This window comes from Dermochelys coriacea, chromosome 3, assembly GCF_009764565.3.
Source record: "Dermochelys coriacea isolate rDerCor1 chromosome 3, rDerCor1.pri.v4, whole genome shotgun sequence".
Taxonomy (NCBI): domain Eukaryota; kingdom Metazoa; phylum Chordata; order Testudines; family Dermochelyidae; genus Dermochelys; species Dermochelys coriacea.
The window spans coordinates 116,967,823-116,981,806 of NC_050070.1; the positions used below are offsets into that span (position 1 = coordinate 116,967,823).

General features: G+C 39.8%; 1 protein-coding gene across 1 annotated transcript in view; it reads right to left on the bottom strand.

Moving 5' to 3' along the window:
- The window catches only part of SYNE1 (spectrin repeat containing nuclear envelope protein 1), a 507,598-nt gene that overhangs the window by 318,328 nt on the left and 175,286 nt on the right, over positions 1-13,984 (bottom strand). The window contains 5 exon segments of the mRNA XM_043511213.1: positions 2,912-3,017; positions 3,307-3,515; positions 3,879-4,037; positions 7,355-7,489; positions 8,012-8,176. Coding sequence (XP_043367148.1) covers positions 2,912-3,017; positions 3,307-3,515; positions 3,879-4,037; positions 7,355-7,489; positions 8,012-8,176 — 774 coding nt within the window.

Consider the following 13,984-nt stretch of genomic DNA (forward strand, 5'->3'; position numbering starts at 1 on the left):
TGGTTTTCATTAAGTACCAAGAAATGGCTTTTATCTATAGGTGACTGCACAAGCTCTTCCACTCAACATAGCAGATGTGGAAATTCAGAATGAGCCAAATAGAAACAAAATGTTTCTTTTTACACCTTCATATTTTTTACAAGGTGAAGAATGTTAACAGTGCAAGAAATCAACCTGCTGCTTGTTAAAGAAGCCATAGTTATTTATAGAATGTAATAAAGATTTTAATTATAATTTTAATTAATAATTTAATTTTAATTTTTAATTCTGATTTTCCCTAGAGTGTTATTTGTTGAATAATATTTCAAATTATATAAGCATCTATATACTTTTTTAAAATTTCTAAAATAGCTAAATAGCTAAAATAATTTTTTTCCCATTTCACTCACTTTTTCCCAACTGTTTATGTTTGTAGCCCAGTGCTAATAAGAGGATATTGCAGAGTCATGCCAATGTCATCCATTAATCCTCTGACTTGTGTGCTTTTTCAAGGTCTCTCAAATTCCTTTTCTCTGCGTAGGTATGCCTTATAATCTGTTAATGACTTTCACGAACCTCGATAAACTGTACTAATTTGTAGTCCTGTTCTCCCTTCTACTGTAAAAAAGAAAAAGGGCCAAATTCTGTCCCGATATACACCCTGAGTTATTAACCTCAATGAATTTAGTCAAAGGTTCAGATCCTCAGCTACTCTACCAGCTCTCTCCTCTTAAAGAGCTTAATGCTCTCAAAGGAGGTGGGGAGAGACTGGATAATTTCCATCCCAAAATACTGAAAGAACTGGCATTATAGATTGGTAGCCTTATAGTAAGGATTTTTAATACTTCTATGTATTCAGGTGTAGTGCCATAAGATGGAACAAAAGCTAACATCATATGTATATTTAAGAAAAGGAAAAAAAGTGATTCTAGCAATTACAGATCTGTTAGTCTGACCTCAGTTGTTTGCAAGGCTTTAGAAAAAATTATGAAGAAAAGAATAATTAAATTCATAGAGGCAAATGGAAAAGGGGATATAATGCAAGATGGGTTTACCAAAGACAGACTATGCCTGATTAATCTGATTTCCTTCTTTGAGGAAACAGCTGATTTTGGATAAGGGAAGTGCAGTAAAGCTAATATTTTTGGACTTTAGTAAAGCATTTGACATGATACCACATGGGAAATTATTAGTTAAATTAGGGAAGATGGGGATCAAGAGAAGTATTGTAAGGTGGATAAGGAGCTGACTAATTGGGATAAGGCAACAGGTTCTGCTGAAAGGTGAATTACCAGACTGGAGGGAGATTACTAGTGGAGCTCCTCAAGGATCAGTCTTGGGACTAATCTTATTTAATATTTTTGTTAATGACCTTGGCACAACAAGTAAGTGTGCGCTAATGAAATCTGCTGATGATACAAAGTTGGGAGGCACCATCAATCCAGAGGAGGGTGGGAATATTATACAGGAAGAACTAGATGACCTTGAAGCCTGGAATAATAGAAATGGGATGAAATTCAATACTACAAAGTGCAAGGTCTTAGGCTCTAATATAATAATTTGCCTAACAAGTGATGGCCATCAGTTTGAAGTCACAGAAAAGAAGAGACTAGGTGTTGTGGTCTATCACAGTGTTCTGTGACTCTGAGCCACCAATGTGATGCATGTGAAAATGACAAATGCAGTCCTGAGATATCAGGCTAGGCATTTCCAATGGGATAGAGGAGTATTAATGCGTTGAACAAGGCTGGGGTAAGCCCTTATGTGAAATACTGCGTACAGTTCTGGTCACCCATGTTCAAGAAAGATTAATTTAAACTGGAACAGGTGCAGAGAGGGGCTACTAGGATGATTAGGGATATGGAAAGCATGTCTTATGAGAAGAGACTGGAAGAGTTTGGCTTTGTTTAGTCTCAGCAAAAAGAAGGCTAAGAGGCGATATGATTGTTCGGTATAAATACATCACAGAGGTAAATAACAGGGAGGGTGAAGAGCTATTTAAGAAAAAGGACAACGTTGGCACAAGAACAAATGGATACAACATGGCCATGAAAAAATTCAGGCTGGAAATTATAAGAAAGTTTCTAACCACCAGCGGGGTGAGGTTCTGGAACAACCTCCCATTAGGAATTGCAGGGGCAAACAACTTAATTACTTTTAAGAGAGAACTGGACAAATTTATGAGTGTGATTGTATGAAGGGGCTTCAGCCAATCATTTACAGGGGTCAGGAAGGGATTCCCCCACCCAAGTGTATTCTGGGGTCTTTTGTCTCCTTCCTTTGAAGTATCAGGGATGGCCACTGCTGAAGATGGGACACTGGCCAGGGTGGAATTTTGTACTTAGGTGGCGCCCAGCTTTCTCTCTTTCAGGCTGGCTGGTTCTTGTTCACATTCTCAGGGTCCAACTGATGGCCATATGGGAAGGATTTTCCCCTCAGATCAGATTGGCAGTGACCTGGGAGAGGGGGGTTGCCCCAGTGTGGGGTATGGTTAACTTTCGAGGATCATCTGGGTATCCCTCGCTATATTCCCTGCCATTGTAGGGGTCTTGGGTATTAGTGCACCTTGGTCCCTCCTATTCTCTGCCTGCATGAAACAACAGTTTAAACTTCTGGGGGCTGTAACACTTTGGTCTAATTTTGGTTGTTGGGTTCAGTGTGTGGGTGCTGGGTGGTGTTGCTTGCTTGTGATATCTAGGAGGTCAGATTAGATCATCTGGTTGTCTTTTCTGGCCTTAAACTCTGTGCCTCTGATTTGCCAGCCAAGTCTGCTCACTGATGTGAACGTAGGTGGTAAGATGACCCTGACTCCAGCTTCTCTTTTTATAGAGGCCATAGGTGCCGACTCTGTGCAGCTGAACTGATGGGGAGCACCACTGAAGTCCAGGGAAGAAATCACTCTCCTTTATTTTAATATAAGCTAAGAACTAACCTCCATGGCTGTTTTAAATTGTTTGTATTTGGCAGATCATTGACATCATGCTTACTTCTTTAGCTCACTCTCCTTTGATGAAATCCAACTTGCTAATTCAGAAATTCTGAAATCAAAGACCACACAACACAAAACAAGTTAAAAGTTAGCTGTAAACTAGCCTTTATCAAGTCACAGCTGATAATTATTAGCTTAAATAAAAAAACAAGAAGAAGAAGAAAAACGGATTATTTTGGACCTACTATATAAAATAGAGTTTTCAGTTTGTGAACAAAAAAAGCATTTACTATTCCTTGAATTGTATTTTTCTATGGCTGGAAGTTTTAAAGAAGAGCACATATAATAACTGTTCTGACCAAGGCTCTGTCATACCCAGCTAACAACAGAACTAGTACCTATTCTTGTACTCCTTCCATTTGTCAGGGTTCTCTTTTAGCTTCACATAGGTGCTATCAATCTGGGATTTAAGTTCCTTGAGGGTTTCTTGGATGCTTTCCGATGTAGTCTTAAGTTGATCCCATTCTGGGAGTTTTAGACACAGTTCTTCAATCAGCTGCAGCCTTTTCTCACACAACTGATAGGGTCCCTTTTCACTGAAGAAAAACTGAAAGGGGGAAAAAAGCAACAATAATACAAACTGACAAAGCCACAAATCACAATTTTTTATATATAAAACTAAGTAGGCTTCCAGCGTTTGCATATCAGTACAAAAGTAAATCAAATTCACCTTTCCTTTAAGATTTCAAATCTTAGTACAGTTAAAAGTTGTTCAGAGAACTTATAGAACCTCCATCCAGGGGTCCAATTTACTGCCATATTACACCAGTTTCACTTCGCTGAAATCAGTACAGTTGCACTGGTATGAAACTGGAGTGACTTGATTGTGGTCAATGAGACCTTGGTTTTTATATCCTTTGTGTTTGAATGCATTTACACATATGTCCACTTGGTGGCACATAGTGCATACCTTGTGCTCTTTGATGATCTTTTCACTGCCCTTGCTGGATACCAGCTTGTTCTCTCTAGCAAGTTCAGATCTACACGCTTCCACTGTGCCTAGGAGTTTGCTTTTCTCCATTTCAATCTTCAGATGGACCAAATGATATGGGGCTTCTGCCTGGAGATCCTATACTCCATAGGGGAAAAAAAAAACACAGAAAGAAAGCATGATTCTCAATCATCCAATGTAAGGCTACTAAATGAGAATTACAGAACAATTTTTAAAGTGCAACAGAAATCACATACATGCTATAACACACAGAGAACAGATGTTTTTCAGCATTCATGTATGAAGGGAAACAAAATAAATCTATTAGACAGAATTATTAGTTATATACTTAGATCGCAAGCTCTTTAGGACAGGTAACTTCTTTTACCATAGTGTGTACAGTATCTAGCACAGTGAGGTTGTGATCTATAACTGGGGCTTCTAGGTGCTACCTCAATAAAAATAAATAACAAAGATAATAATAGTGTGGCTACATTAGCAACAGGCCCCCAAGGGCACCAGCTTTTGAGTACATGAAAAGCCACAGGTGCACACTAAATGTGACTTATTAGGGGTAGGATTTTCCAAATGGCCAGTGTTGGCCTAATTTTGCTTGCATTGCAGTAAATGGTAAAAGTCCCAGAGAATTTGGCCAATGCTGAGTGCTTTTGAAAACCTCACTCTAGATATTTAGCTACCCCAACGATGTATGCAAGATGGACTCAAGTGGAGAGCTTTGTGCTTCCTCAGATATTCAACCTGAACATTCTGTAGGCATATTCTTAGAGGACTATTTGAAAACTTGGCTCATGAAGTATAATGAAATTGTTCCATGACTTATTATCAGTCTTTGCTCAGTCTCTTTAGTCTTTGGCAATAAGCACTGTTTAAACTGAAAGCCTAATCTATTAAAAATCTGTTTTATTAGTGTTACTAGGGTAACTACAGGCAGCTCTGCTTCAGTGTAAAGCATGAAAAGATTAGGTGATATTGCAGGCAGCACTAGTAGCAGCGCTGGCACCAAGTCTTATTGCTCGACACTTCCCATTATAAAACTCAGTTTTCAACTTTTTCAACTTTTTCAAGCTTGCAACTTTTCCAAACTTCAACCGTTCCGGCTGAAATTTTCTATGTGAGATGTCTGTCTCAGGCTGATGATTTTTTTTTTTAAATTCAGCCAAAACAATTCAGCCATTTCCAAGAATGAGACTAGGGGAAAAACAGAGTCTGGGCATTAAAATGAGAATTGGGACAGGTTCGGCAAGGAAACTGGAAGCGCGGGATGTGAGACTGGGAGCAAATAGATGGAGTGAAAAGACTGAGATTAGATGAGGAGCCTGGGGAGAGACTGGGACTGGCTGGGCAGTGGAAAGAAGGTTGGGTGAAGGGGAGACGTATCGGACAAGAAGCTAGGATGTCAGGGGAGAACTGGGACAAGGAGATGGCTGGTGGGGAGACACTGAGTTTGGAGCTCAGGAAGGGAGGGAGACTGAGACTAGGAGCCAATGGCGAGGGGGAATGTAGGCATGGGGTGACTGGAGGCTGGGGGAAGAGGACTACTTCAATGAGGAACTGAGAGGAGGAAACTGGTACTGGCTAGGTAAGGAAACTGGCACTAAAAACCTGGGGAGAGACCTGGAAATGACAGGGCAAGGAGACCGAATCATGGACATGTCGGGAGGGAAACTGGGACTGATAATCCAGTGGGGTAGACTATGACTGGGTGGGAATGGAGACTGGAACTGAGATTAGAAACCTGAGGAGTGGAGACTGGGTAGCTGAGGAGAATGAGACTGTAATGAGGAGCCAGGGGTAGGAAAGAGACAGGAATGGGACAAGAAGAGGTTGGACAAAAGGGGTCAAGCTAGGGAGGAAACAGGCAGAAGAGTCTCTACCCACTAAAGCACTCATCCCTCCTGAACTTGAAATGGAGCCCAAGAATCCTGGGTCTCACCATGTCTCTTCTGTCACAAAATATCTGTGAAACCCACTGACAAAATGTGTGTCTCTTCCCCCTGTTGTGCTGGTCCATATAGAGGATAATAACCTACTACAGCTATCAATTACTCCATTAGCTCAAGTAGCAGAGGATTGTGTGGTGGGACCTCCTAAAGGTTCCCACTCTGCTGATGATACATGTGGGTGTCGACATGATGCCAGATGATCAAATTAATTTTTTTTCAGTTTGCTTTTTTAAAAAAAACTAGGAAATTACACAAAAAATCTTTTTTTACACAAAAATCCACATTAAAAGAACAAAGTCAAGTACTCAAAAGTAGAAAGTGCCAGAATTAAATATGTCTTAGAAATCTTACTTCAACCCCATGGTGTGTATGCATTATGCTACAGTCCTTAAATACATGATCACATACTGTTTTTTCCACATGATGCCTGCATCATTCAGTGCAGAGGATGGGCCTGCTCTGGGGGATAAATCAGAGTTGCATTGCAAAGGAGGTTGACATCTTTAGGACCCCTATCTTATTTGTTTCAGAAATTGGAAGGTGTGTAGTGAATAAGGCAGAGGATTGCAGGAAGAGAAAGGTGGGTCTCATGATTTAGACAGTTAAATGTTGCCCTGGAAAACTGGCCACCAAGTTTCTGTGTGATGGTGGGCAACTCACTTACACTAAATTCTTCACAGGTGGTCACTAGCTGTCTGTTCCTCATTCTCTGGGTGCCCAACTTGTGATCCTGGGGTTTGATTTGCAAAAGTGCTGAGCACTCACAGGTGCAAATGAAGCCAATAGGAACTGGGTTCAAATATATAAAGCAATACACTACTAAATACTCTGAAAAATCAAGTCCTAGGTGTTTCAAATTGAGCAATATGTTTGACCTAATCCTTTTGTGCCTCAGTTCCCCATTTCTGTAATGGGGATAATGCCCCTCACCTCACAGAGGTACTGTGAAAATTAACTCATTAATGTCCATGAAGCACTCAGATACTAGAGTGATGAGTGACACAAGAATGCCCATGAAGAAATTAATTCTGTTTGGGTCTGAATAATACAATAACTAAGGCCTAGAGCCACACACTAAACAATGAGGGAAAAAGAAAATATTGAACAGCTGCTATTTAAGTGAACACTGTCCATCCTGTGTTCTGACTGACACAGGCATCCTGTGGAAAAAGTAGTATGTGACCATGTAATTAATGACTGTATCATAATGCATATGCACAAGGGGACCAAATTAAACTTGCACCGGCATGCTTAATTCAGGCATTTTCATTACTTTTGAGTGCTCGACTTCACAACTGTAATAATATTCTTTTAACATAGTTTTGTGTAATTGTATTTATTTTTACAGTCAATGTGTCTTTTTCACTTATTCGGAAAGAGGAAGAAGAGGGACAAGATGTCCCCAATTTCCATGCACAACACATTGCTTGGGCAGTTGGGTCTCTGGAGCCATTCAGTTTACAATTCCAGAGTTTTAATTTAAATACTAACCTTCCACTGCTTATGGAGTTTCCTAACAGCTTCCTGCAGGCTGTGTTGTTCTTGCTCAGGAAGAATGTCAGTAAGTTCATCACAAGCTTTCAGGAAGGCATTAAGCACTCTTTGGTCCAACTGGCTGAAAAACTCCTGATGTTGAAAGTAAAGTTAGAAGGTTAAGTTGCTTAATGTTATTGATTGGAAAGCAGCAAAAATGAAGTTCAGAATGACATATTTTATACTACCACATACAAGCTCTCTGCAAGCTTGGAAGGTAGCTGCATTAAAAAGACTGAATTCAAGTTAAGAAATGGTACACCATTTAGCAGGAAGTTGGAGGAGTTAGCAGGAGATATTCCTGAATAATTTCTAAGGTAGAGAATCAACTAATTCTTGTACATTTCAGCAACTGTACGGAGTTGGTAGCTTATACACATAGGAGTCTGCACAGTATTTTAAAAGAACAATAAAAGTAGTAATATTACCAGTTAGCTCATTTACTTAATAAGAACTTCTACAGTTTTACTTGCCACCAAGTCCTCCTGAACAATATCATTCTAATATCAAATTCCATGTCATTTATAAGATTAACCAGACTTTGTACTAGTGTAACATATGTCCATTGTTAAAGCCTAGATAGGGACTGCAGTGAAGGTCAGAGAATCTACTCACAGTATGTTTCCTGAGAAGTTCTTCAGGATTTCCTTTTTCTTCTAGGCAACCATGGGCAATCTGTATTACTGTCTCTAGTTCTGCCCTGGACTCCTCAAATTTTTTCATCAAACGGCTATTTGCTTCTACATTTCTTCTCCAGTCACTAGTCTTCTTGACCATATCCTAAGTTACAAGTGAAGAAAAAACGAGCTTGTATTTTTCCCCAGATTATTTTCTGAATTATGATCTTTATTGACTATACTATCCACAGTCCCTCATTAAAATGCTTCCTGCTGGAGCTGCCCTTTGGGCTTGTGAAATTCACAGCTTCACCTCTGATACCTATAAATGTCCATGTTAATCTCATTCTCCCATTAAAATAAAATAAATTTATCTAATTTAATGAATCTGGGGGATTTTCATATAACCTATCATTGTGACTAGACTTTTTTTATGCGAAGCAAGTCTTGAAATGTAAACTGGCTGGTACTGTAGGAAGTTTGTCACTGGAATTTTTCCAAAAGATCACTAGTTATTCATGGTCCCTTCTCATCAGAGACATCCTGGTTTGGCCTTTGAGACCCAGGAACCCCACAACTACAGGTCTCTTGATTTTTGAGGGGCCTAAACCAACTGCCAGACGTGGAATTTGGCAAAACTTTTATTTCCACCTAGCTGCCTGCATCTCAGCACTGTGAATAGCGCTCAGTACTGTGACAGGCAGTCCCTCTTTTGGTTTAATCTCAACTGTAGCACTCGCTCCTTCTGTGGTCTTTGTCAAATCACTTAACTTTTTTGCTTTGGCTTCCTAATCTGCAAAATGAGAAGAACAATACTTACTGATGGGAAGAAGAGAATGGAGGATATCTTATGTTTGCATTAGCTAATGTTTCTAGAGTTCAAATACATAAGTTCTCTTATTCACCAAGATGCATAAAAAACCAGCTGGGAGCTCTAAACCCCTACAGAAAACCGACACTCAAAACAACTTTTCTATAGCTTACCTAGCAGCATTTCTCTTGAAGCGAGAAGCCTGAGGATACCAACAATGGCAACAACCCCTGCTCACCATAGACACTTTAAAGAACAGTGGTTTTCAAACATTTGGAGCTGAGACCCCGCGCTTTGAGTTACAATTTTTGGTTGTGTACTCCCCCAATCCAGACAAAAATAGACACATACAAAAGTATGCTTGATAGCCTACTCATAAACCTAACAGAGACCTTAACACAACTTTAATTACATTACAAATACACCGATACTTTAATGTGAAGGGTGTGCCTATTTCTCTGTAGACAGTTTATCAGTTTGTGAGGAGTTTTTTGAAACTGACATTCTGAGGTTGTCCTCCACTTCCAGTCTCAGACAGTACTTTGTCTTTAGCACAGCCAACACAGAGACTCTGATCCCACACAAATAAGATGAACCAAACAGTAAAAGAGCTTGATCACACACTTGCAACCAAATATCCCCCCCCAAACTTTTTTTAAAAATTGAATGTCCAGTTTGCTATCACTCTAAAGTTCAATCAGCTTGTCCTGAATGTCATTTAAGAGATGGGACAAAGTCACTGCCTCAGCTACAAAAAGTTGGATAATCCAGTCATTCAGGGGTGTATTTCCTCCAAGAAAATATTTACCCAAACTGGCTTTGAGAGAAGTCAAGTGATTCTCAATTGGCTCCACAACACCGAATAGTTCAGATTCTGTTTCATCGATAACATCAGTTAACAACGGGAATGGAATGCTTAAACCAGTTTTTATTTTTGTTTTCCAGAGATCTAGTTTTCTCTTGAATGCTGATATCTTGTTGTGCAGGTCAAAAATAGTACTTTCTGCTCCTTGCAAAAGAACAATGCAAAAATAATTCATTTTGTCAAAAATATCAGCAAGGTAAGCCAAAAGCACAAGCCACTAGGGATCACACAGTGTCTCAGCATTGGTGAAATTCATATCCACCACAAAAAAATCAAATTTCATTTCTCAGTTCATAAACGCGTGGCAACACTTTCCCACTGGATAACCAACTGACTTCCATGTGAAACAACAAAGCATCATGCTCTACTACCATTTCTGCAAAAAGCATTTCAAAGAGAAGTGCCTTTGTGGGTTGCGTCTTGATAAAAGTTCACAATTTTAAGAGCAGAACCGCAAGTATGTGATCCATGTTTCGAGTTGCAAGGGCTTTGCAGTATATCACACAACGAGTCCACAATATATGTGGCGCAATTTCAAACACTTTGGCCTTTAAGCCTGCCCTACCTCCAGACACAGAAGGGACTCCATCCATGCAGATTTCGATGCAGGCTTCCACTTCAATTTGTGAGATGTTAGAAAGTGGTTTAAAATGTTAAACAGTTCAGATCCAGTTGCATGAATCTTAATTGGCTTGCAGAACAAAAAAAATCTTCCAATATTGATGTTTCATGAGCATACCAAACATAAGCAATTAAATGAGCTTTTGATGTATCCGTTGCTTCATCCAACTGGATTACAAATAAACTGGCTTGCAATCGAGAGATCAGCTGTGCCCTGATGTTTTCTGACATGTCAAAGATTTGGCAGCTGATTGTGTTGTCTGATAGCAGGATCATTTTTAACTTCTCTGCCACACTTGTCCTGCTAAAGTCAATTGCTGCTGGGAGAATCCATTTTTCCCTAATTGTATAAGGCTTTTTATTCTTGGCAATGTGGTATTCAACTGGATACGATGCTTTTAAATCACTTGCAGGGGTGAATACCACATTTTTCACTGTGGTTTTTTGTTTGTTAATTTCTTGTAGCTTTCGTTTGAAAAAAATCTCTGTTCTTTCCTACCCATCACCATGTTTTGTTTCCAAATGGCGTCTTAATTTTGTTGGCTTCAGGCTATCATTTGCTAAAGTTACTGCACACTCTACGCATTGAGGCCTGATTTCTCCACTAACTGCAATGGAAGTGAAACCAAAATTCAAATATGCTTCATCATATTTTCTTGTTTTTGCAGATTTTTTGTCTGTAACAACTTTAGCCATTTCAGCTTCTGCCTTTCGTTTTGGAACATTACCATCTTTTGGCAATAACTACCAATCCATTTTTCACCAGCAGAATAAGCACGACAAAACTGCTTGCTGAAATGACAGGATATGATATACTGAACTGAGAAAGGTAATTATTGCTATAGAAGGTTTCAGAATAGCCCCCGTGTTAGTCTGTATTCGCAAAAAAGAAAAGGAGTACTTGTGGCACCTTAGAGACTAACAAATTTATTTGAGCATAAGCTTTCGTGAGCTACAGCTCACTTCATCGGATGCATTCGGTGGAAAATACAGTGGGGAGATTTATATACACACACAGAGAACATGAAACAATGGGCTTTATCATACACACTGTAAGGAGAGTGATCCTTCCCTTTCTTTATTGCTACAGAAATTATTGTTGGCTTATAATTAAATACATGGCAACACTTTCCTGTGTACTGAATCACCAGCCATCACCAAAAAAGCCCATCTGATTAAATGAGCTGCAAAATGTTTACTCCTACTTAAGGCCATAGTTAATTTGCAATATTGTGGAAATTGCAGATCCCACAATATTAGGACTCCACTGCAAATTTGTTAGCCACGTGGCTGACAGTGGAGCTCTGCCATGCATGGGGCTGACAACGGGAGCCTTAGCCCTGGGTGGCTGGTGGCTAGGGCTCTCGCTGGCAGTTGCCTGGCTGACAAAATTGTTGTGGAAGCCTAATGTTAAGGGATCTTCAATTTTCGCAATATTATGAATTAAGTAGGGCTTTAGTAATATTAATTTTTAAAAAGAAAAAAAATGCCTTGTGCATTGTGCCCACCCCATGAACATTCCTCCACATACAACAGTTTGAAAACCTCTGTTATAGAAAATGTCAGTTAATTACAATACCTAACTCCTATATAATTCTTTTCATCAACAGATTTCAAAGTGCCTCATCCTCTTTAACGTATTTATCTTCACAACACCCTTGTGAGGTAGGGAAGTATTATTATGCCTGTTTTGTAGATATGGAACAAGAGGCACAAGAGGCTAAGTGACTTGCTTAAGGTCACACTGGAAGTCTCTGGTGAAACAGAGTCTTGAACCTGGGTTCCCAAATCCTACACGAATGCCCTAAAACTGTTCTTTTGGGCTGCCTCAAATAATTATCTTTTTCAATCTCCCCAAAATTCCCAGGCTGACTCTGTGCACAGTAGTATGTTCGTATAAGAACTGGTTCCATTCATTGAGAAATAATAATCCCCAGGTCCACAAATACACTAAGGCTGGCTCTGTCCCATGAGGTAAGTCTACTTCAAATGTAAACTGAAATAAAACTAACTACCCACTCTTATAAGATGGGAATAGTGTATTACATGAGCTACTTATCAAGCTCCATCAACTGAACCTGGCTTTGTAGCCCATAAACATAACCCAAGGAAAAATGATATCTACAGATCTTCACTGAGAATCCAGATGTTCAGAAATGCTCAATGATAACATTTAGACCAGTGGTTCTCCAACTTTTGTACTGCTGACCCTTTTCACATAGTAAGCCTCTGAGTGTAACTCCCCTTACAAATTAAAACCACTTTTTAAAATATTTAACACCATTATAAATGCTGGAGGTGAAGCGGAGTTTGGGTTGGAGGCTGACAGCTTGCGATCCCCAATGTAATAACCTTGCAACCCCCGAGGGGTCCCGAGCCCCAGTTTGAGAACCCTTGATTTAGACAATCAGCACTTTAGCTTAAAATTCAAGACACTACATTTCATAGAGTAATTAAGAGTCCAATTATGCACCCTTATATTGAACAGAACATTACTCTAAAAGGAGTGTCACTGAAACCAACATTTGGAAAATCTGACCCTAAAAGAGTACTGGATAATTATGTGCCAAATTTTGTTACACTTACTAAAGTTGTGTAAGTACTTGATTACTCAAATAGTCCAGAAAGTATCAAAGAAACTATTCACAGAGTAAAATATTACTTCAAGTGAGTAAGTGAGACAGATTTGGGCACTAAATGTGGAGTACTATATAAACCGAATGTTTGTAACTTTCAGCATTTGCCTCTCACTGTAACTGTAATTTATTTCCAGTGGAAATACAAACCCAGCAAGACTGAGTTTTTAAAAAATCACCATGAGTGGAGTGGGGTTCATGAACAGACGGTTGCCAATGAGAGCTGTGATAACAAGTGCTGGTAGAGAGGTCTGGGCAGTAACACAGAAGGGCAGTCCCTCTGTGGGGATCTTCTAACCCCATAAACAGATGTCCTGAAATCTGTGGGATTTCTCTGTTGATCTCAGGTTATCAGAGGGGTGCAGAGGACTTCTGACCTGTAGGTCATTACACGGAAAAGCAGACCCCAAGCTCCCTGAGCACACGACACATGAAAAACCTGAGTCTCATTTCACAGAGCTTTGTGAAGTATCTCCTCCCCTCCCACTGATCTAGTCTTTATTTCTGATGCAACGTCAAATTCTAAAAAAGGGGAATTATCCCATTGTATCATGGCACTGTTGGTACAGATTGGAATAAGGGAAAGAGTTCAATGAGAATGAGCACCTGTGGCTATGTATAAGTATATATTATTGAAGTATTAAAAGTATATTAGATTTTAAAATAATTTAGTTACTTTAGTGCAAGTTTTCTAAAACAGATAAGCCCTGTGTTTGATTTAAAGAGTATGTGGGTGTCAGGAGAGGAGAAAACAAAGGAAACTTCTTTGTGCTCCCTGTGGCAACAGCTGAAGACAGACAGAAAGCGAAGAGAACACAGGAACAACAAGTGCACACTGCGGGTACATCTCCACAGCAACTAGACCCCTGTGGCGGGCCCACATCAGCTGACCCGCGCTCACAGGGTTCAGGCTGCAGGATGTTTCACTGCTATGTAGGCGTCTGGGCTCGGGCTGGAGCCCAGGCTCTAGGATCCTGTGCGGTTGGAGGGTTCCAGAGCTCGGGTTCCAGCCCGAGCCCAGATGCCTACACAGCAATG